Here is a 25,400-nt window from a genome sequence, read left to right as displayed (position 1 = left end):
TTACCGACTTGTCAGTGATTTCAACGAAAATTAGGATGCCGGAGCAGCATTGACAGCGTGGGAATTTTCGCGATGTTTCCGAAGACGCTGTAATCTCGACCTGACTCGGCATTGTCGTGGTCATTGTCATCGGGTAAAAGAAAAGTTTGGCGATCTGCTACCACTTTGACAGTCGCCAGCAGTCGCCTTAAAATCGCCTAAAGTGGGACTGGCCCTTAAGGAAGTTTGGCGTGTCTCCAAGAACTCTTATCAACATCAACAGATGCCCCGTAGAAAGCTTCCTATCAGGATGCAATCACAGCTTGGTTCAATAACAGCTCTGCCCAAGACTGCAAGTAATTACAAAGAGTTGTCGATGTAGCCCAGTCCATCATACAGACCAGCCTCCCCACCATCAACATTTAAAAACGCCTCGGGAAAGCAGCCAACATATTCAAATATACTTTTCACCCTGTCATGCCCTCTTCTCAAAGTGATACAGTGATACAATGTGGAAACAGGCCCTTCCGGCCAATTCGCCCACACCGGCCAACAGCTACCAGCTTCCAGCTACACTATCCCACTTGCCTGCGCTTGGTCCATATCCCTCCAAACCTGTCCTATCCATGTACCCGTCTAACTGTTTCTTAAACGATGGGATAGTTGCAGCCTCATCTACCTCCTCTGGCAGCTTGTTCCATACACCCACCATCCGCTGTGTGAAAAAAATAGACAATAGACAATAGACAATAGGTGCAGGAGTAGGCCATTCAGCCCTTCGAGCCAGCACCGCCATTCAATGCGATCATGGCTGATCACTCTCAATCAGTACCCCGTTCCTGCCTTCTCCCCATACCCCCTCACTCCGCTATCCTTAAGAGCTCTATCCAGCTCTCTCTTGAAAGCATCCAACGAACTGGCCTCCACTGCCTTCTGAGGCAGAGAATTCCACACCTTCACCACCCTCTGACTGAAAAAGTTCTTCCTCATCTCCGTTCTAAATGGCCTACCCCTTATTCTCAAACTGTGGCCCCTTGTTCTGGACTCCCCCAACATTGGGAACATGTTATCTGCCTCTAATGTGTCCAATCCCCTAATTATCTTATATGTTTCAATAAGATCCCCCCTCATCCTTCTAAATTCCAGTGTATACAAGCCCAATCGCTCCAGCCTTTCAACATACGACAGTCCCGCCATTCCGGGAATTAACCTAGTGAACCTACGCTGCACGCCCTCCATAGCAAGAATATCCTTCCTCAAATTTGGAGACCAAAACTGCACACAGTACTCCAGGTGCGGTCTCACCAGGGCCCGGTACAACTGTAGAAGGACCTCTTTGCTCCTATACTCAACTCCTCTTGTTACGAAGGCCAACATTCCATTGGCTTTCTTCACTGCCTGCTGAACCTGCATGCTTCCTTTCATTGACTGATGCACTAGGACACCCAGATCTCGTTGAACTCCCCCTCCTCCTAACTTGACACCATTCAGATAATAATCTGCCTTTCTATTCTTACTTCCAAAGTGAATAACCTCACACTTACCTACATTAAACTGCATCTGCCATGTATCCGCCCACTCACACAACCTGTCCAAGTCACCCTGCAGCGTTATTGCATCTTCCTCACAATTCACACTACCCCCCAACTTAGTATCATCTGCAAATTTGCTAATGGTACTTTTAATCCCTTCGTCTAAGTCATTAATGTATATCGTAAATAGCTGGGGTCCCAGCACCGAACCTTGAACCTATGTACTCTGGTCCTCAATTCCCCAACTCTGGGCAACTCTGGGCAAGAGACTCTGCATCGACCCGATCTATTCCTCTCATGATTTTGTGCACCTCTAAGGCTGTAAAGCTGTAACATCTACATTCTCTATTCTGGTATTTTTCTCTTTTGCACTACCTGTTATACTTGTGTATGTCTTGATTGTACTCATGCTATGTTTTGATAGGGTAACATGCCAACAAAGTTTTTCACTGCAACAGTAAACCAATGTCAATACATTCACACTATCTTCTTTTGTGTGGTATGCTCCCAACCACTGCCTCCTTTTCTCCTTGATGCCCATCGACTTCGTTTTTTCCAGCGTCAAATGCTGCCTGATGTCAAGATCAGCCACTCTCATCTCACCTATAAAATTTATCCCTTTGGTCCATGGTTGGACCAAGTCTATGATGAGGTCTGCAGTTAGTTGTTTCGACAAAACTCAAACTGGGCATCAATTAAGAGGTTATTGATTTTTTTTTTGTAAAATATTTTTATTCAGACCAAAGTTAAATGACGTGCAGATGCACATTTTAAATAAATCAACTCAAAGAAGAAAAGAGACATGTTAATAAGAAACACAAATAATACACAAAAGAAAAATACAAGAATATACAGAAACAAAAAAGAAATAGAAATAATTTGTTTTTAAATTGTAATGCAAAATCCCAAGAATCCAACCATACCATCAGTCACACACCCCACCCACCCCACCCACCCCCACCATGGCTAATTAAGAATGAAGAGTGCACCTACACATAACAGAAATTAACAAACCAGCCCTTAGTCTGGCAGAACCTGCAAGTCTGTAAAGTATGATAAAAAAGGTTGCCATTTGTGAAAAAAATAGGCTTTTGGTGAGTAAATGCTGCCTGATAGCACTATTAACAACAGTTTCCAGCACACCGCTGATGATTGAGAGTCCACTGATAGTGCGGTAATTAGCTAAATCTGATTTGTATGGCTTTTTGTAAACATTACGTAGTGAGGCAATATTCCGTGTTTTTGTACCCTATAATTTGTGCGGCAGATGCAACAAGGTCTCGAGGGCAGATCTTCAGTGCCACGACTGGATTTCAAGCATGATGTTGATCAAATCCAATGATAGTTCCCTGTTGTACTGCGAATGGAAAAAAACTTTTTCCACCAATTTAAGTCATTAATGAAGAAATGACCATCAAGGATGATGACATCGCATCATGCTCGAATTAGGCTGAGGAATTAACATTCCAAATCACACCTGGTCCAATTTCCCGATTTTTGGGACTTCAAGTGAAATAACGCCCGAGCAATACTAAATCATGCACAGAATGATTCCATGTGCATTTTACAAACATACACGGGTCTTCTGGGAAATGATATATTGATCGTTCCAACTTTTACACTGCCACTAAATCATTTTAAAGTTATATTTACAGTTCAAGAAGGTGAGGTCACTGAGGATAGGATTAAAATAGAAGATGATTAAATATGGTGCAAACACTCAGCAGGTCTGGCAGCATCAGTAGAAAGAGCCGCATTTAACTCCACATGTTGAAGTCACTTAGTCAAAACTAGGAAAGCAAGAAAGCAAGATAATTTTAAGTTGGAAAGAAGATGGGATAAGAAATTAATAGAATAAATTTGATTGGGTGAGACCAAGGTTGGCAGGGTGAGTAGAATCTTTATGGAATCATCGGGTTAGTAGATTAATGGGGGGGGAGTTAGAGAGAAGACAAAGGAATAAGGTAATGGGCAGCACGGCGGCACAGTGGTAGAGAAACTGCCTTACAGTGCCAGAGACCCGGGTTCGATCCTGACTACGGGTGCTGTCTGTACGAAGTTTGTATATTCTTCCCATGACCTGCGCGGGTTTTCTCCAAGATCTTTGGTTTTCCCCCACATTCCAGACGCACAGGTCTGTAGGTTAATTGACTTGGTGTAAATGTAAAACTGTCCTTCGTGTGTGTAGAGTAGTGTTAATGTGTAGGAAAATAACTGCAGATGCTGGTACAAAGCGAAGTTATCGCAAAATGCTGGAGTAACTCAGCAGGTCAGGCAGCATCTCAGGAGAAAAGGAATGGGTGACGTTTCGGGTCGAGACCCTTCTTCAGACTGAGGTCTGAAAAGTGTTAGTGTGTGTTGATCGCTGGTCGGTGTGGATCAGTGGACTGAAGGTCCTGCTGCCGTGCTGCATCTCAAAACCAAACTGAACTAAATTAAACTACAACTCTGAAATGCAGGTCTGAAACCGTAGCTGAGATCTGAAGACAAAGGAGAATGTTGACAATGCCCAGTAAGTTAAGCTGTGACAACAAAGAGAGAAAAAATGAATTAATATTGCAGGGGCCTAACATAGAAGTGGCCAGTTATGAAAAAAAAACAGTTATCAAAACATCGCTGAAGTCTCACCTGTTCAGTACTGCCTTCAACCACTGAAGGTCACCTCACCTACTGTCTCCTTTCTCTGTTCATTTATTTATTTACTTATTTATCTATTTATTAATTTCCCTATGTTCTCAAAATCTCTGTAAAGCGTCTTTGAGTATATGAAAAGCGCTATATAAATAAAATGTATTATTATTATTATTATCATATCATATCATATATATACAGCCGGAAACAGGCCTTTTCGGCCCACCAAGTCCGTGCCGCCCAGCGATCCCCGTACATTAACACTATCCTACACCCACTAGGGACAATTTTTTTTATACATTTACCCAGCCAATTAACCTACATACCTGAACGTCTTTGGACGTTAAAGTGAATAAAGCTAAAGGAGTCTGAAAAAGGATCCCATCCCAAAATGTCACCAATCTATGGCACGGTGGCGCAGCGGTAGAGTTGCTGCCTCACAGCGAATGCAGCGCCGGAGACTCAGGTTCGATCCTGACTACGGGCGCCGTCTGTACGGAGTTTGTACGTTCTCCCCGTGACCTGCGTGGGTTTTCTCCGAGATCTTCGGTTTCCTCCTACACTCCAAAGACATACAGGTATGTAGGTTAATTGACTGGGTAAATGTAAAAATTGTCCCTAGTGTGTGCAGGATAGTGTTAATGTGCGGGGATCGCTGGGCGGCGAGGACTCGGTGGGCCGAAGGGCCTGTTTCCGCGCTGTATCTCTAAATATAAATCTAAAAACCTGCTGCCTGACCCACTGAGTTACTCCAGCACATTGTGTCTTTTTTTGTAAACCGGCATCTGCAGTTCTTTGCTTCTGCAGTAAAGTTGAGTTCCCTGAGAATTTGATCTCAGAGGTTGCCACATGTCCAGTTGGAAGATGAGGAGCTACTCCATCAGTTCTCTGGGCACTTCATGACTTACAGTCACTGCTCTTTCATTTTAACTTTTAGGTAAAGGTGGTAACCTTTAATGAATGGATCAGTGGTCATGAGCTGAAAGTTGTCTCCAACGCTGGAGCAGAGAGTGGGGTTGGCCAGAAACAAAAGACAGCGCAAAATGTAACACGGGGGTTGAAGAACAATGCAAAGAAAGTTACAGGATGCAGGATCTGGGCTCAAAACATCAATGTCGACTTTTGCCTCCACAGACGTGACCTTTTTTTAAATTTCAGAGTGCGTTTCATCAAATTGATGGTCCTCCAGCAGCCACAACATTGCAAAAGCTCGTAGAAATCAGGCATAAACCTGCACGTTGTGCTGTGAATTGTTGCAAGAATTATTGCATTTCCTTCCATAATCTATTTCTGTTAAGATGCTCACAAGCTACATGAGCTGGATTACAAAGGGTGTTGAGTGTCTGGAATTAGCTGCCGGAGGAGGTAGTTGATGGCAGGTACTATCTCAGCGTTTAAGAAACATTTAGACAGGTACATAGATAGGACAGGTTTAGAGGGCTATGGGCCAAAAGCAGGCAGGTGGGACTAGTGTAGATGGGACATTTTGTGTTGGTGTGGGCAGGTTGGGCCGAAGTGCCTGTTTCCATGCTGTATGACGCTATGACTCCAAGTGCTGGATTTTGTCACTAAAAAATAAGGCTGCTTGGCTGCCCTTGTTTTGTTGCTATTGGTGTCAAACTGATTTAACGATTGTGTCAGATGCATGTGTCATCATATTATGAAGGACGTTAGCACGGGTAACTCTGAAACTTGTGAGAGGCATGGAGAGTGGTTAGATCATGGCATCAGTCACTTTGAAACATCGACTTAATAGCAATACCGTTAAATTTACTTTAGTTTAGTTTAGTTTGGAGATACAGAGCGGAAACAAGCCCTTCGGCCCACCGAGTCCCCACCGACCAGCGATCCCCGCATACCAACACTATCCAACACACACTAGGGACAATTTATGTTTATACCAAGCCAATTAACCTACAAACCTGTACGTCTTTGGAGTGTGGGAGGAAACCGAAGATCTCGGAGAAAACCCACGTGGTTATGGGGAGAACGTACAAACTCCGTACAGACAGCACCTGTAGTCGGGATCAAAGTTGGGTCTATGACACTGTATGCGTTCGTTAGAAGGCACCATTCTGCCTCCCTTCGAACAACAATAATCCACCAAATGCCAAGTGATAATCAGCTGGTAAGCATGTTAGCAGAACCACATATGTTTAGTTCTGAAAGTCTATGCCTTACAATTCACTAATCCAGATTACAAGTCACAAAATTGATCATTTAAATATGTAAGAAGGAACTGCAGATGTTGGTTTAAACTGAAGGTAGACACAAAAAACTGGAGTAACTCAGCAGGACAGGCAGCATCTCTGGAGAGAAGGAATGGGTGACGTTTCAGTTCGAGACTGAAGAAGGGTCCCGACCCGAAACGTCACCCTTTCCTTCTCACCAGAGATGCTGCCTGTCCCGCTGAGTTACTCCAGCTCTTTGTGATCATCTAAATATGTCCTTTCAATTTGCTTCTCTATAATTTCTTAGACAAGTGCGATTTTTGGATTGCATTAAACACTAAAAAGAACAGCTGCCACCCTGTGGGCATTCATTGCAGTTACAACTAAAATTAAAGTCTCCAGAAAACTATGGAATGACAGGCATAAAACAAATTGTTTCACAAAGAAATTTAGCACTATTTGAAACCACATCATTTTCTAGTTAACAAACAGAATTTAATGTTTGAGAATCACGTGGTAAGATAAATTTAATATTGGAAAACAATAGTAGAAATTGAATTTGCTGTATCTGTTTTGTCGGCTTAAACTCGAGTGTGAAAGTATTCTTGAACAATGCATGACCAGACCTACCGCGCCACCACCTTCTCCTTCTGCCCCTTTGTCCCCTAATGCCGCCTGGGCTCACACCCATTTCTCTCCACCTTCTCCCCTTCTACTTGCATTCTTTTCTCTCGCATCCGATTTTGCAACTCTTCAATCCTTATCTCAAACATTTTGTCATAGTACCTGCCTCGACTACCTCCTCTGGCAACTTATGCACCCACCACTCCCTGAGTGAAATAGTTGCCCCTCAGGTTCCTATTAAATCTTTCCCCTCTCACCAAGTCTCAGGTTTTTGGGGGCTAAAATCTCCACATTATTTGCGGTGCCCATTGCTGCGAACAGATCTCCTTCCATTGCCCATTCCCCCATGTTCCATTAGTTAACCTTGAGTCAATTGTTGTGATATTGCAAGGACTACTTTGTTGTATCACAAGGACTACTTTGTTTGCCCGTGTAGTAACATGTATATAAGAGAATGAGGTGATTTGGTGGTCACTCTGGTTCCAGGTGGCCGTGGAATAAACAGCCTGGATTTAAGCTCCAGCCTTTAAACCTTTTTAAACACGTGTATTTGTGGTCCGTCCAGAGTCATAACAAAGGTATAACAGATACCGGACCACGAAATACAACAAATGCCAGGAATGTTCTGATCTTGGTTCCCAAAGGCACTGAGTCTGGACTCTCCAAACATTGGAACATCCTCCATGTATCTAGTCGAGTGCTTTGGCAATTTTACAGCTTTTAATTTAATCGTCTCTCATTCTTCTCAACTCCAGTGACCAAAAGCTCAACAGACCCAATTTGTTCTCATATATTAGCCCTGCCATTCTAGAAACTAGATCATTGAATCATTGTTGCATTCCTTGCATGGCAGGAACTTTCCTCCTGAGGTAAGCAGACCAAATTTTCACACAAAACCCCAGATCACATGGGATTCAAAGAGAGATAGCTGCATGGATAGAAAATTGACTTCAAGGAAGGAAGCAGAGGGTAATGGTGGAAGGTTGCTTCTTGGACTGGAGGCCTGTGACTAGTGGGGTGCCGCATGGTTCGGTGCTGGGTCATTATTGTTTGTTATCTATATAAATGATTTGGAAATAATGTAACATGGCAAGATTAGCATGTTTGCAGTTGATCCAAAAGTGGGTGGTATTGCAGATAGTGAAGATGGTTGTGAAAAATTGCAGAAGGATCTTGATCGATTGGTCAGGTGGGCTGAGGAATGGTTGATGGAAATTTAATACAGAGTATTGTGAGGTATTGCATTTTTGAAAGTCTAACATGGGCAGGACCTACACAGTGAATAGTAGGACTTTGGGGAGTGTTGTAGAGCAGAAGGATCTAGGAGTGCAGGTGCATGGTGGCAATCTAATCTAATCTCATCTGTTTGCACAAGCTCCATATCTCTCTAATCTGCTTGTTCATCTGTCTGTCTGAAAGCTTCTTAAATGGTGCTATCCTATCTGCCTTACATTTCCCTAAGAATAATAAAGCTGTAGAACATACTGCTGGTTCATGAGACTTATGTTCATTCTCTTCACAACTTCAGGAAAGAGATGGACACATCACCTATGCAAAACCCAACCTAAGTGAAATATCGAAGATAGACATAAAATGCTGGAGTAACTCAGCGGTAGAGGCAGCATCTCTGGAGAGAAGGAATGGGTGATGTTCCGGGAAGAGATGGGCTCTTCTGAGGATTGGTCTCATCCTTTCCTTCTCTCCAGAGATGCTGCTTGTCCCCCTGAGTTACTCCAGCATTGGTGTCGACCTTCATTGTAATCCAGCAAATACAGTTCTTTCCTACACATTAAGTGAAATACCAAATAGTGTCGGCAAGATTAATAAGGTTTCTTATCTTTTGACACAGTATATAAGTAGGCCAATCAGTGAAGGAGCACTATTGGACTTTATCTTGGGGAATGTAGTCACTCAGATAGAGGGAAGCATTTTGCCTCTACTTCCTGAGAAGGCTTAGGAAGTTCGGCATGTCCCCTACAACTCTCACCAACTTCTACAGATGCACCATAGAAAACATTTTATCAAGATGCATCACCGCTTGGTTTGGGAACAGCTCCATCCAAGGCCAGCCAGAAATTGTAGCAAATTGTGGATGCAGCCCAGACCATCGCACAAACCAACCTCCCTTCTATTGACTCCATTTATACCTCACGCTGCCTCGGCAAGGCCAGCAACATAATAAAGGACGAGTCCCACCCTAGACAGTCCCTCTTTCTCCTCTCTCCCATCAGGCAAAAGGTATAGAAGTGTGAAACACCACCATATTCAGGGACAGTTTCTTTCCAGCTGTTACTAGGCAATGAAAACATCCTATCACAAGTAGAGAGCAGTGCTGAACTACTATCTACCACTTTTATGACCCCTCGGACTATCCTTGATCGGACTTTGCGGGCTTTACGTTGCACTAAACATTATTCCCTTATCATGTATCTATATACTGCAAAATGGATCGATTGGAATCATCTATTGTCTTTCTGCTGACTGGTTAGCACGCAACAAAAACTATTCATTGTACCTCGGCACACATGGTAATAAACTGAACTGAACTGAACCTGAAGATAATGATAGTGTAAGAAAATAACTGCAGATGCTGGTACAAATCGAAGGTATTTATTTCACAAAATGCTGGAGTAACTCAGCAGGTCAGGCAGCATCTCGGGAGCGAAGGAATGGGTGACGTTTCGGGTCGAGACCCTTCTTCAGACTGATGTCAGGGGGCGGGACAAAGGAGGGATATAGGTGGAGACAGGAAGATAGAGGGAGAACTGGGAAGGGGAGGGGAAGAGGGGGACGGAGGAACTATCTAAAGTTGGAGAAGGGCAGCTTGCTGCATTTTGTGAAATTGAAGATAATGATCATAACTTTGTTTATTTTAAAGTGGTTATGAAAAAAGAAAAAGATAGAGCATGAGTAAAGATCTTAAATTAGGGGGCTTGGCAAAGGTAGACTGGGAGCATCAACCTGCGGGGAAGTCTACCTCTGGGAAGCATTCAAAGAAGAAATAAAAAGACTTCAGGCCCATCGTGCTTCTGTTAGGGTGAAAGATAAAGGTAACAGTTACATGGAACCTTGGATATCAAGGGACATTGAGTGTTGGATAAAGAGAATAAACATAGAAACATAGAAAATAGGTGCAGGAGTAGGCCATTCGGCCCTTCGAGCCTGCACCGCCATTCAATATGATCATGGCTAAGGAAGCACCATGTAGGTATAAAGAAGTAAAGATTGGTGCGGCCCTTCAAAAGTATAAAAAGTGTTGGGTCACGAAATATTACTGGCATGCAAGGTTAAGGTAAATCTAAAACTGTTTTAGAAGTATATTAAGGACAAAAAAATAACCAGGGAAAGATCAGGACCTATTAGGGACAACATACACAATCTGTGTGTGGAGTCAGAAGGTGTATGTGAGATCCTAATTGAATATGTTTCATCAATATTCACAAAGGAAACAGACCTTGTAAATGGAGAACTCAGTGAAGGGTAAGGCTCCATTAGTAAAGGGGCGGTGATTGGTGCCTTAGCTGCTTGAAAGGTGGATTAATCCCCAGGGCAGGATAGCATTTATCCCAGGCTTCTATAGGAGGCAAGGGAAGGCTGGGGTAGTGCCAGATAGTTTTACATCTTCATTGGCCAGAAGTGAGATGCCAGATGACTGGAGCATGGCAAATGTGCTCCCACATTTCAAGAAAGGCCACTTGGAAAAGTCTGGCAATTACAGACCCGTGAGCTTAACATCGATACAGGGAAGGTATTGAATCAGCAACTGGCAATAGGAGACAGAGGATAATGGTAGAGGGTTGCTTTTGTGATAGGATGATAGTCACTAATGGTGTTCCACAGGGATCAGTGCTGGGATCTTACTATTTGCAATATATGTGAATGATTTGGGTGTGGTTATAGGTGAGATGGTCAGTAAGTTTGCGGATTACACCACGAAAGAGCACCATTAATGGAGGCCATTAGTATGTGAAAGTCACCAAGAAATGCAACAGAGAATTTAGAGGAAATCTCATTACCCAAAAATTGGAGAGAATGTGGAATGTGGAACTCACTGTCACAGGGTGTGTTTCAGGCAGGTAATAACCATATAACATTTAATGGAAGATGTTCATCTGTGTACGTTCTCCCCGTGACCCGCGTGGATCTTCTCTGAGAATTTCAGTTTCCTCCCACACTCCAAATATGTATTGGTTTGTAGGTTACTTGGCTTGGTATAAATGTTAAAAATTGTCCCGCGTGTAGGATAGTGTTAATGTGCAAGGAATCGCTGGTCGGTGCGGACTCGATGTGTCGAAGGACGTGGTTCCACTCTGTATCTCTAAACCAAACTAAATTAAACTAAAACAGATGGGAAAAGGGTATGGAGTAGAAGCACTCGTTGGGCTTGATGGGCACAGTAGTGTGTATCACATATAAATCCATGTAACTGAAATGTGAATGAGAAATTTTCTAACCCAACAAGGAAAGAGGCATTGCTGGATTTGGTTCTGCAGGGACCAAACACGAATGAAGTTATTTGGGGAGAATGAGTTATAAGATCACTTGATTCGTAGATGAGTATTGGGCAATAAAAGATGAAAATGGTCATTTACAGCAGGCCTGATTTCCAAGAATTGGAGAGGATGTTGCTCAGGTGGACAGGAATCAGAGACTGGAAAACAGTTTGCTTTTTTTCAGTTCCATCCACCAAAATTAAGCATCATTACTACCACTGTTTGAGTAAAGCCTTAACATTTAATTCTGGAAAACATTTTAGTTTGAATTATTCTGTTGTTCACAGAAAACATAGTTTCTATTGAGTTTTGCAATATTTGTTTCATTATTTAAGTTCGAGTCATAAGTAATAAGTTGCAATGAAACAGGTTACATTTTAGTGCGTATGACCATTGGGATTTGATGGAATTCTGCTTTGTGCAACAGATTTGAACAAACAAACATTTTGTTCGCAATTAGGGCGGCACGGTGGCGCAGCGGTAGAGTTGCTGCCTTACAGCGAATGCAGCGCCAGAGACTCAGGTTCGATCCTGACTACAGGCGCCGTCTGTACGGAGTTTGTACGTTCTCCCCGTGACCTGCGTGGGTTTTCTCCGAGATCTTCGGTTTACTCCCACACTCCAAAGACGTACAGGTATGTAGGTTAATTGACTGGGTAAATGTAAAAATTGTCCCTAGTGGGTGTAGAGTAGTGTTAATGTGCGGGGATCGCTGGGCGGCTCGGACTCGGTGGGCCGAAGGGCCTGTTTCCGCGCTGTATCTCTAAATCTAAAAAAAATCTAAAATTAGGCACTCGGGTAACAAAAGTTGTACATGCAAACGCTAACTTGGAAACTCATCCCAAATAGCGCTAATTCATTATATGTCTATTTAAAATTATAGGCAATGAAACTGACAGGATTTGATACATGAAAAATTATAAATCCTTCACATGTGTTGTTCCTGCCCACAAATTATATGTGTCATTTGTTTAATTTAGTTCAAATGATATGCTACGTATATTCTGGGTTTTCATTGTATTGAAGTCTATGGTTTCTCGAAACAAGGTTTAATGTGCATGGTCCAGAGTATAGTCCAGTTTGATGTCATATAATTCTTCATATAATTGTTTATATAATTCTTGGCTTGTTTTCTGTATATATTACAGTTTAATCTTTTTCTCTAAATGTACATTTTACAATTCAAAATCTGACAAAAAGAATGAAAAAATAGGAGGTTTCCATGTTCTCCTGTCAAACTGCAGTTGCTTTCTTGACTGTTGAACGTGTTCTAAATGTCCACCAGGTGGCCACAGGCAGAACATATCAATTCTAAAGCGTTAAGAAGCCAATTTTCTGAGCCAATTAGTAAATAAGATGGTCATTTTCAGACCCTGATGTCTAAATATTAAGGAGTCAACAAAGGAGTAACACGAAGCAACAACGTAGCTATGACACTATAACAAGTAGCTATGACACATCGTTTATAATAGTGGTGGTAGACACAAAATGCTGGAGTAACTCAGCATCTCTGGAGAGAAGGAATGGTTGATGCTTCGGGTCAAGACCCTTCTTCAGACTGTCAGGGGAGGAGGAAACTAGAGATATGGAAGGGTAAGGTGTGAAAATGACAGATCAAAGCAGACAATGCTCAAGGAAATGAGGATGGTTCATTGTTAGCTGAGGGGAAGGTGACAACGAGGCATGCAATCAGTAAAATTAATCAGAAGGGCAGTGAAACTAGTCGGAGAAATAGGGTGTGTGAGAGACGGAGAGGAAAAGCAAGAGTTACTTGAAGTGAGAGAAATCAATATTCATACCGCTGGGTTGTAAGATGCACAAAACTCTTTGAAGCACTTCCCTCTGGAAGGCGACTCCGGACTGTCAAAGCAGCCACAGCCAGACATAAAAACGGCTTTTTTTCCACGAGTGGTAGTTCTACTCAATAACCAAAGTCTGTAATTTCCTTTTTGCTCTGGTTTATTCTCACCCACATGTTTAGACTGTAATGTTGTATCCTTATTGTGTTGATGAAGTTTGTGCTTTATTCTTAATTGTTAACTGTATGTTTGTGTTGTCATTTGTGAGCGGAGCACCCAGGCACATTCCTTGTATATGCACATACTTGGCCAATAAACTTATTCATTCATTCATAGAAATATGAGGTGCTGTTCCTTCAATTTGTGTTGGGCCTCACTCTGACAGTGGAGGAGGCCCAGGACAGAAAGGTCAGTATGGGAATAGGAAGGGCTTGGGTCGGCCCGCTGTGAACCTTTCACCGTCCAGCGCAGCGCTTCAATGTCGGGAGCCCCGACCGCCCCGATGTGGCAACTTCAACAGCCTGACCGCGGGAGAAGACGGCAGGGGAAGAGAAAATACATTCTGGCCTTCCATCACAGTGAGGAGGTGACTGGAGGAGACTCACTGTGATGGATGTTTCTTTTGTTTGGTGTTGGTTTATGATTGTGTGTGTTGTTGCATATTTTTATTGCTTATTATTATTGGTCTTATTGTTGAACTGCGGGTAATCTTTCATTTCACTGCACATTTATGTGTATGTGACAAATAAATTGACTATTGGCCTATACATCAGGAGGTGCAGATCCAGAGCAAGCAAGATCATGAGGGACCCCTGCCACCCCAGTAACGGACTGTTCCAGATGCTACGATCAGGCAAACGCCTCCGCTGTCACGCTGTGAAAACGGAGAGGATGAGACGGAGCTTCTTCCCACAGGCCATCAGGACTGTCAACTTTTATAACCCCAGAGACTAAATTTTTGTCGACACTAATAGTAACTTATTAACTTTATTTATATGCTGTAACTGTAATTCTTTTTGTGCACAACCCGCAGGCATTGCCACTTTCATTTCACTGCACATCGTGTATGTGTATGTGACAAATAAATTTGACTTGACTTGACTTGACTATTGACTATCAACCGGGAGATCGGATGGGCCTAGGCAGAATACCAACAGTACCGACAGTTGACCCACTGTTTTTTGCAACAGTTCTCCTTCCATGCCCTCCGCTCTACATTGGCTGCGATGATGTGCGCTGGCACCAGCAGGCCCTTGCTCTGACTCCCCCACAGCTCTGGGCCTCACTCACCCAGACCAGCAATGGACCCCAACTTTATTTCATTCTATACCAGATCCAGGCCCCCCACAAATGCTTCCTTGCCTACCTGGATCTCCAGCTCGTTTACGATAGTGACAGGCATGCAGGCAACACATATGCAAAGGTAATCCAAAATAATTGGTTATTCATCTGCTCCTCTCCACGAGAAAGAAGGGCTTGAATCACTTCAAATTATTTTCCCAATTTACCATTCACCACTCTCAATCTAACAATATTTTTTCTCGCTAAACTCTTCGTAACGCCTTCTAACTTTATTCCTTTGAAGCATTCATTACAACCGATCCCTTCGACTAACTGATCTGCCAGCTTCCCTAATATCTTTTATGTCATTTGTCATTGAATTCATTTGATAACAATACAATAATGAACCATTGGCTATTTTACTATTCCGACGCACTGTATAATTGTGTGATTTGCTTCACAACAGGTATTTATTCACAAAATGCTGGAGTAACTCAGCAGGTCAGGCAGCATCTCAGGAGAGGAATGGGTGACGTTTCGGGTCGAGACCCTTCTTCAGACTGATGTCAGGGGGGCGGGACAAAGCAAGGATATAGGTGGAGACAGGAAGATAGAGGGAGAACTGGGAAGGGGGAGGGGAAGAGAGGGACAGAAGAACTATCTAAAGTTGGAGAAGTCAATGTTCATACCGCTGGGCTGCAAGCTGCCCAAGCGAAATATGAGGTGCTGTTCCTCCAATTTCCGATGGGGCTCACTATGGCACTGGAGGGGACCCATGACAGAAAAGTCAGACTGGGAGTGGGAGGGGGTGCTGAAGTGCTCAGCCACCGGGAGGTCAGGTTGGTTAAGGCGGACTGAGCGAAGGTGTTGTGTGAAACGATCGCCGAGCCTGCATTTGGTTTCGCCGATGTAAAGAAGTTGACATCTAGAGCAGCGGATATAATAGACGAGGTTGGAGGAGGTACAGGTGAACCTCTGTCTCACCTGGAAAGACTGTTTGGGTCCTCGGATGGAGTTGACGGGGGAGGTAAAGGGACAGGTGTTGCATCTCCTGCGGTTGCAGGGGAAAGTGCCCGGGGATGGGGTAGTTTGGGTAGGAAGGGACAAGTGGATCAGGGAGTTACGGAGGGAACGGTCTCTGCGGAACGCAGAAAGGGGAGGGGATGGGAAGATGTGGCCAGTAGTGGGGTTCCGTTGGAGGTGACGGAAATGTTGCAGGATGATTTGTTGTCCGTTCCCTCCGTAGGATCGGATCGAACAGTCAGGATCGAACCCGGTCTCTACTCTACCGCTGCGCCAATGTACCCAAAATGTTCAATCCCTGTCATAAATGCCTTGGTCGATCTATTAGAATTCACGGTAACTTACATGGTTCCAGTTATGAATGCCTTTTTGCACAATGAACTATAAAAACGTTTCTCATAAACTTTTATTTACCACTCGTGGAACACAGTTGAAATATTATTATTGTACTATTTAAACAATCAATTTTCCATTAATATCAGCTTGTGGATTTCAAAGTGGATGACAAGTCTACAGTGGTACAATTTAAATACCAATCTTACAAAATATTTCAAAACACGGAGTCAAAAATATTACAATACATGATAGACAATAGACAATAGACAATAGGTGCAGGAGGAGGCCATTCGGCCCTTCGAGCCAGCACCGCCATTCAATGTGATCATGGCTGATCATTCTCATTCAGTACCCCCTTCCTGCCTTCTCCCCATACCCCCTGACTCCGCTATCCTTAAGAGCTCTATCTAGCTCTCTCTTGAATGTATTCAGAGAATTGGCCTCCACTGCCCTCTGAGGCAGAGAATTCCACAGATTCACAACTCTCTGACTAAAAATGTTTTTCCTCATCTCTGTTCTAAATGGCCTACCCCTTATTCTTAAACTGTGGCCCCTGGTATGATATGTAATACAATGCAATGTAAAGTGAAACAAAATTAATCAATGGATAATATCATTGCATGGGAAGATGCACCGATTTTTCAAACTACTTATTTTGTTTTTCAACCAGTTTAATTTTGTTATATAATGCCACAGATTATAAGCACTATTTGGTTCCTCATGAAAATTGTTTTCAAACTATGCCATGGAATAACTGATAAATGGTTAATTTCAACTTTGGCAATGATGTTAATTGGGAGATATCAGATTGGCTGCATGTTCTACATCTTTCACTAATTTTATTGACAAGTGCAAATTTGACCTCAGCGCACCTTTAAAGTCGAACCCTCAAATTAGAAGATTTTTTTTTTCTTCAGATTTTCTGTTTTCACTGCAGAGGTTTGATTGAAATCGTTGTTATATTTTTTAAGTTATTCACATTTTAAAGTTTAAACCTATCTCCTAGGGAGGGAGGGGGAGGGAGGGAGGATAAGGGGGGAGGGAGGATAAGGGGGGGTGAGGGGGATGGAGTGGGGGGGGAAGGGAAATGGGGAGGGGGAGGGAGAGGGAGGGGGGAGGGAGGGTTGTTTGAGTGGGTGATGGGGTAGGGGGGAGGGGGAAGGGGGGGGAGAGGGGAGGGGGGGAGAGGGAATGGGGGAGGAGAGGGTGCTGCACCAATGCAGGAGGTATGGGCCCAATGGGTCCACTTGGTCTAGTTCTGATTATAAGGTTGTTTCAATCCACACAATGTGTCTGAGAGATACAAGAGATGAAGCTGCATGGAGCCGCAGTGAGCACTGAGGTTTAAAGGATGGCATTGGCAAAGATATTTCAACAATCTCAATCAATGTTTGAAATGATACTCACCTAACTGGACTGGTTTTGTTCATGTTGAAGCCACAGAGACATGGAGAGATACTGCACGGATACTGGCCCTTCAGCCCACTAAGATCATACCTCGTTTACAGTACTGTACCTTAATCTAATTTTTTTTATCTCCACATGTTAGCCAATAGACAATAGGTGCAGGAGTCGGCCATTCAGCCCTTCGAGCCAGCACCGCCATTCAATGCGATCATGGCTGATCACTCTCAATCAGTACCCCGTTCCTGCCTTCTCCCCATACCCCCTCACTCCGCTATCCTTAAGAGCTCTATCCAGCTCTCTCTTGAAAGCATCCAACGAACTGGCCTCCACTGCCTGCTGAGGCAGAGAATTCCACACCTTCACCACTCTCTGACTGAAAAAGTTCTTCCTCATCTCCGTTCTAAATGGCCTACCCCTTATTCTTAAACTGTGGCCCCTTGTTCTGGACTCCCCCAACATTGGGAACATGTTTCCTGCCTCTAATGTGTCCAATCCCCTAATTATCTTATATGTTTCAATAAGATCCCCCCTCATCCTTCTAAATTCCAGTGTATACAAGCCTAATTGCTCCAGCCTTTCAACATACGCCAGTCCCGCCATTCCGGGAATTAACCTAGTGAACCTACGCTGCACGCCCTCAATAGCAAGAATATCCTTCCTCAAATTTGGAGACCAAAACTGCACACAGTACTCCAGGTGCGGTCTCACCAGGGCCCGGTACAACTGTAGAAGGACCTCTTTGCTCCTATACTCAACTCCTCTTGTTACGAAGGCCAACATTCCATTTGCTTTCTTCACTGCCTGCTGTACCTGCATGCTTCCTTTCAGTGACTGATGCACTAGGACACCCAGATCTCGTTGAACATCCCCTCTTCCTAACTTGACACCATTCAGATAATAATCTGCCTTTCTATTCTTACTTCCAAAGTGAATAACCTCACACTTATCTACATTAAACTGCAACTGCCATGTATCCGCCCACTCACACAACCTGTCCAAGTCACCCTGCAGCCTTATTGAATCTTCCTCACAATTCACACTACCCCCAGCTTAGTATCATCTGCAAATTCTCATCAATTCCCCTCAGATTCTTCTCCTCACCTACGCACTAGGGGCAACCTATGGTGACCAATTAGCCTACTAAAGTGTACAACTGCGGCATGTTGGAAACACCAATGCACCCAAAGTAAACCCTTGCTATCACAGGGAAAACCTGCAAACCCTACGAGGTGTCGTGGTCAAGACTGAAACTAAGTCTCTGGTGCCGAAAAGCAGCAGGTCTACTAGTTGCACCAAAATGTTGACACTTTGTGCGGTACAAGTAGGTACGAATGAGATATCAAACATTTAGAAACTAATTAAAATGGGTTTTCAAAATAGATTAAGAAATATATATATTTAGAGATACAGCGCGGAATCCCAGCACACTAACACTATCCTACACACACTAGGGACAATTTTTACATTTGCCCAACCAATTAACCTACAAACCTGTACGTCTTTGGAGTGTGGGAGGAAACCGAAGATCTCGGAGAAAACCCACGCAGGTCACGGGGAGAACGTACAAACTCCGTACAGACAGCGCCCGTAGTTGGGATCGAATCTGAGTCTCCGGCGCTGCATTCGCTGTAAGGCAGCAACTCTACCGCTGTGCCACCGTGCACCATGGAGGTTTGTACGTTAATTGGCTTCAGTAAAAATCATAAGTTATCCCTAGTGTAGGATAGTGTACAAGGATCATTGGTTGACATGGACTCGGTGGGCCAAAGGGTCTGTTTCCGTGCTGTATCTCTAAACTAAACTAAACTAAAACTAAACTAAGGTTTCTTCATTGTTGAGAAAAGCAATCCTTCCTCCTACGCAGCAAACACCTAGCGATTACAGTGCGTTGCAGGCGAGATATTCTGCTTAACAGTTCTGGAGAAAGGTGAGGGGTGGGGGGTACATAGAAACATAGAAAATAGGTGCAGGAGTAGGCCATTCGGCCCTTCGACCAAACCTTTCCGTCCATGTTTTCAATTACAATCACAAACATGAGATTTACTGGCAGATTCATGGCAGCTGCTTCCGTGACCATCCTGACCTCCTTTACAACAGATCATCCAAAGCAGCTCATATCAAAAAAAAACTTTCAAGCTTTAATGTTACATAAAAATATATCGAAAATATGAGCTGAAAATATAATGGCGTTTAATATTTTTTCAGTGATATAAAATGTCTTCATCAGTGAAGAGCTATAGTGCGCCAGTTATTAAATTATTAGCATTTGCTATTAATTAATGCTTTCGGCAAGCAAGTTCCTTATTTCACAACGCAATTGTGCAATTTTGAGATACGTTTTTCCTTTGGAATTTCCATTGAAATTAATTTGTATATCACCAAATGGAAACCTCTGCCCTGAGCCAATATCATGGAGCAGAATGGTGGATAAGAATTTGCAGTGATGGCACAAGGCTATTTAACTTTCTGTGTTTGTTTCTTTGAGGTCAGCTTTTTCTCCAGGTCAAACAAACATCCCCAATGGAGAATCCAAGCCATATTTGTTTCTAAAATGTAATTTTAAAATAAATTCCTTGAAATATTTGAAAGAGCAATTTGATATGGTTTGCCGAATGATGCTAAAAAGTTGCTCATTGCCATTAATTATTGGCATTTTAATCAATCTCGAGTCTACCGCGTGAGTTCAACCCAATGTTAAATAGCCAAAAATGACTGAAAAGCTTTTCAGAACCATTGCTAGTTGTATTAGAATACAGTAGTCAGTTCCTTTATAAATGAAAAGCCTTTTTCTTTAAACGTTTTATAGTGTACTTGTGCCTGAAGACTGAATGTTAAGAAACTCCTTGGATTAAAGCAAATAAATGAAGTCGGGAAAACTCACGATGGAGAATTTGATCAGGCAAGGCAAGTGTGTCCATTTAATTTAAAATTGTCTGCAATAAATGTCTGCAGTTCAGAGTTTGTGTAAAAAATCGTAAAAGCTTGCATTGCACTGAATGTAAATTCCACTTAAAATTCCACAATGTTTCAGCTATTTGTGCTGATGTTGAGCAAATTAAACGAAAAGGAAACAAAGCAACCACGGATAAAGTTTAGGCACATACACGTAATTGTAATCAGCGTTAAACTGCCTGAATGATTGAGTATTCAGGCTTTACCTGGTAAAGACGTCACCATTTGTGATTTATTGTGCACTATGTGTAATGCCCCTGATAACTGAACAATTCAAAAGTACGTTACATTTCCTGAAAACTGCTCCATTTCTCCTCTATTTTATATTAATTATGAATGAGAGTTCTCAAAGTTAATCCAAGTAGCAACGATTGATAAGCAGATAGTGAGAAAATTAAGCTACCATTCTAATATAACAAAATCAAAATACAGCAGAAGGGTGAAAAATAGGAAATAAAACCGAAAATGGAACAAATCGATCTCCAACATTGACTGTGCTTCTTCCTTCATAGGTGCTGTCCGACCTGTTAAGTATTTCCAGCACTTCTGCTTTTATGTTAATCCAGCATTTCTGACTTCTCCTCTAAAAAATGCCCCACGGCTTTTATTGTAAAAACACCCCATTCCACAGAAACGGATTTTTCTGGAAGTTCTGATGATAGCTCCTCTTGGAGCAAAAGACATAAATCATTCGCTGTCTGTGACATTCATTTTGTTAGTATGTGGCTTTTGTGAGTAGTGACTTTTGTCATGCCGTAAGACGTTTTATCATGTTAAAAACACAAGAAAAATAATTTGTTGCTAAGGTTCGGGGGATAATGCCATCAAGCAAAAGGGTCAAAATAGTATTTATGAAATGAAATGCTGAGAATCTAATGAAGATAAGGATATAGGAGGAAGAAGAATGGTAAATAAGTAACCAGAGGCAGTGTTGGATCAAGTGAGTGCAATCCTCTGTAAATGTTGCTGAAATGTAATTTGTTTTTGGCACAAGAGCCTGCTCATGTGCTACCTGAAAATATAGATGTATTTGTGTCTGAGCTGCCTGGGGCTAAATTCCCATTGTGATGGGAAAATACATAAGTGACCACAAATCTGATTATTGTGACCATTAGCACCCTTAAGACTGTCCTGTTTGTCTTCCATATTTAATATCTTAGCTAAGTTCTTTGAAGTTATGCCTGATGCCGGTTAGCAGGGATTTTAAATAAAATGTTTAGCACCATGAGAAGCTTTAAGAGCTATACTGCCTCAGCTATCCAGACTAGAGCTTATTAAGTTATTAGTATTTGCTTTAATTAATGCTTTCTGCAAGCAAGTTCTGTAGTTCACCGAACTGATCCTCCAGTTTTAACATCAACCCAAGTGCAAACCTATACATAACCGTTATGTTTAAATAATAAACTGATTTTACAAGTTGTTAACAATACATCACATCCATTCACAAAACTTTCTGAGAACTGCTTTCTATTCCTACCTGTAAATAAAAAGATAGCAATATTCTGAAGTATTATGCTGTTTTTCTTCATAAATACAGTGCCTTGTGTTGATATAATACATTTTGCATTTCTACGAGCTAACTCGTTGGAAGTTAAAAGCAGTAAAATGATAATAGTAAACGTCTCTGGAAGATGATAAATTTAAGGCAAAGTTTTCAGTGATAATAATGGGTATATAATGTGTTTTGTGAAGTCTCTTCAGTTGATTAGTAACTCTGTTGAGGAATCCTAATATTGGCATTGCAAACTTTTTCTGTAATCTAGACAGATCACTTGAACCAGTATAAGTAGTTTGAGGTAACTCGTGGGAAGCACTGATTGTTGTTGCAGGCTCCACCATAACTGGGTGGACAAGCTGAGCAGGGCATTCCAACTTTATATGGTGCTTCTCCAATCCAGTTTCCCCTAAAGAAAAATATTAAAACAAGCAATGAACTCGCAATAGTTATTTGACAAAAGACAGAAAACATTACAAGGGAAATTCATCTAATACATGTTTCTGCGGCGAGACCTTGACTGCCTGCAGTGCTCTTCAGGAAACTATGAGTCGATGGACCTAATGGGAAATAAGAAGTAGAAACAAAGTGCTGGAGTCACTCAGAGGGTCAGGCAGCATCTCTGGACAACATGGAAGGGTGATGTTTCATGTTGGGACCCTTCTTCTGGAGAAATGTCACCTATCTATGTTCTCCGGAGATGTTGCCTGACCTGCTAAGTTACTCCAGCACTGTGTCTTCTTTTCTTTTTGTAAACCAGCATCTGCAGTTCCTTGTTTCTATGACCTAATGGAAATCTCGTGCTTAGTTGTCTGATTACACTCTAATCTGAGAGTGTCAATGAGAAATAAGTGGGCAAGTCTCTGTGTTGCGAGCATCCCTTTGTAAAACTGGTCTAATATATTTTGAGCAATATATTTATTTGTGTTGGCCATTTCACACAACTGTCCAATTATTGACTTTTGTTTTATATTGTTTGCGTCAAATTAAGTGAAAGTGTTTTCATACACCTTTATGAAAGAACCTCTGCTCTTCAAATTATTTTCCCAATTGACAGTTACCTTGATTAAAAAGTTGTGCAACTATTTTCCAGGACCTAATCAATAATGTCAAATGGGCTGACTCAACTTATGAGTAAAGAAAAACAACATTTAATTCAAGAGTCTGGTCCACAGCATTCTTATTCAATGAGGCTGCTTGGGTGCTAATTTCACTGAAAGTTGACCAGTGGCATTGTAGTTTGTAACTAATGGAAGCCCTTTAATGCAGTGCACACATGGAATTTACATAAACCATGTACCAATTTAGTTTTAATAGCTGGCCATTGATTACTCCTCTCTTTACTTTCCTACTGCATCTCCACCATGATTTGATGAGTGGTTAGCTTCTCTTCAAGCTTGTACTGATTAAAGCCAATCTGCTCTTATTAAGGCAGAGATGGTGAGAAGTCGCCCAGACCCCAGTATTGTGTTTGATAGCCAAAGCTGAACAGTGAAAACAGGCACACAGATTTTCAATTAGAACTCTCGAGGAGTTAATAATGACTGGGAGATGGAAGAGGTAGGCACACACTGAAACACCAGCAGTATGAAACAACTTTCAAAGTCAATACCAAGAAGTCAAGGCTCAACGGTCTCACTGCAAGACAGTCAATGACCTCACATATAGTCAGATCAATGAAAATACCCGAATCTGTCCTTTACCAACTATGTCACGAAGCTTACCGACAGTTCAATGTACTATGAATTATCCACCAAAAAGACCGAGCAATTAAAAGTCTCGCCTCCCATTCCTTTTCCCAACACACCCCCACGTGCTTATCCTTACTTGCATACACTCTATAATGCCAGAGTCTTGCAAAATGTGGTGTCATGTGGGTGGTCCTGAACAAGCTGAATAAACGTTTATTGTCCACCAAAGCCACATTCCTTGCCATGACACAAAGTGCTGGAGTAACGCAGCAAGAACATGGATAAATGACATTTTGGTTTGGGTCCCTTCTTCAGTCTGAACAAGGGTCTCGAGCCTAAATGTTGCCTACCCATGCTCTCCAGAGTTGCTGCCTGGCCCGCTGAGTTACTACAGCACTTTGTGTCTTTTTTGTAAAACTCCATCTGCAGTTCCTTGTGTCTGTATCTTCCTTGATTTGACATTTGTCAAAGCCACCATATTTTTTGAGTGCTTCTAAATATTCCTATTAGTGAAGTCGTAGAGTCATAGAGTGACACAGTGCGAAAACAAGCCCTTCGGTTCAACTTGCCCACAATGGCCATCATGTCCCAACTCCACTAGTCCCACCTGCCAGCATTTGGTTCAAATCCCTTCAAACCTGTCCTATCCATGTACCTGTCTAACTGTTTCGTAAATATTGGGATAGTCCCAGCCTCAACTTCATCCTCTGGCAGCTAGTTCCAGACATCCACCACCCTTTGTGTGAAAAAGTTATGTTTTGTTTATAAATATCTTATAGTTTCCTACTCGCCATTAGTAATAACAGATTTTTATTCTGGATATTTAATTATTTTTATTTAATTCTCCCATCCATAGGTGCTTCAACACATATATCCGGAGCAATAGTTCAGACTTCCACAGACTGGTCCAGCATGTTAGCCACTTTACTACTGTTCTCTACAGATGGAGTCCGTGATCTGGCATAGACCGCTGTGCACCCAGAATTGAAGCTAACCATTCTATTGATTTTTCCACTGAATTACCTTCAATACTGAAAAGCTGAAAGGTCAACCCAATTTGCTATCTGATATCAAATGAAGTATACAAGTCTGTAAAATCATGAAGGGAATAGATAGGTGAATTTGACCCAGGAATCAAGAGCCAGAGCATATAGGTTTAAGGTGAGAAGAGAAAGATGTAACAGGAACCTAAGGGGCAACTTTTTTACTCAGAGAGTGATGGGTATATGGAATGAGCTGTCAGAGGAGGTAGTTGAAGCAGATACCATAACAGCATTTAAAAGACACCTATGTAGGAAATGTTTGGAGGGATATGGGTCAAATGTGGTCCAATAGGACTGACTTAAATGGGACATCGTGGTCAGCATGGATTACAGTATTTGGGTCAAATGACCTGTCTCCATGCTGTTTGACTTAATAACTCTGTCTACGTAGTATTATCGTTTACGTAGTGTATCGCTGTTATACACTGGAATTTAGAAGGATGAGAGGAGATCTTATCAAAACGTATAAGATTATTAAGGGGTTGGACAGGTTAGAGGCCGGAAACATGTTCCCAATGTTGGGGGAGTCCGGAACAAGGGGCCACAGTTTAAGAATAAGGGGTAGGCCATTTAGAACTGAGATGAGGAAAAACCTTTTCAGTCAGTGAGTTGTGAATCTATGTAATTCTCTGCCTCAGAAGGCAGTGGAGGCCAATTCTCTGAATGCATTCAAGAGAGAACTAGATAGAGCTCTTAAGGATAGCGGAGTCAGGGGGTATGGGGAGAAGGCAGGAACGGGGTACTGATTGAGAATGATCAGCCATGATCACATTGAATGGTGAAGCTGGCTCGAAGGGCCGAATGGCCTCCTCCTGCACCTATTGTCTATTGTCTATTGTTTAGTGTAGGAAGGAACAGCAGATGCTGGTTTAAACCGAAGACTCAAAAAGCTGGAGTAACTCAGTGGGACAGGCAGCAATTCTTGAGTCTGAAGAAAGGTCTC

The 25,400-nt window shown here is 42.3% G+C and overlaps 1 protein-coding gene across 1 annotated transcript in view; it reads right to left on the bottom strand.

The window, feature by feature from the left end:
• Positions 1 to 18,038: 18,038 nt before the first annotated feature.
• The window catches only part of LOC144593218 (peptidase inhibitor 15-like), a 29,193-nt gene continuing 21,831 nt past the window's right edge, over positions 18,039 to 25,400 (bottom strand). Inside the window, exon 6 of the mRNA XM_078398719.1 lies at positions 18,039 to 22,132. Coding sequence (XP_078254845.1) covers positions 21,997 to 22,132 — 136 coding nt within the window. The 3' untranslated portion in view covers positions 18,039 to 21,996. The remainder of the gene's footprint in view (positions 22,133 to 25,400) is intronic.

Source organism: Rhinoraja longicauda, chromosome 4, assembly GCF_053455715.1.
Source record: "Rhinoraja longicauda isolate Sanriku21f chromosome 4, sRhiLon1.1, whole genome shotgun sequence".
In the NCBI taxonomy this organism is placed as follows: domain Eukaryota; kingdom Metazoa; phylum Chordata; class Chondrichthyes; order Rajiformes; family Arhynchobatidae; genus Rhinoraja; species Rhinoraja longicauda.
This window is presented reverse-complemented; position numbering and strand designations above follow the sequence as displayed.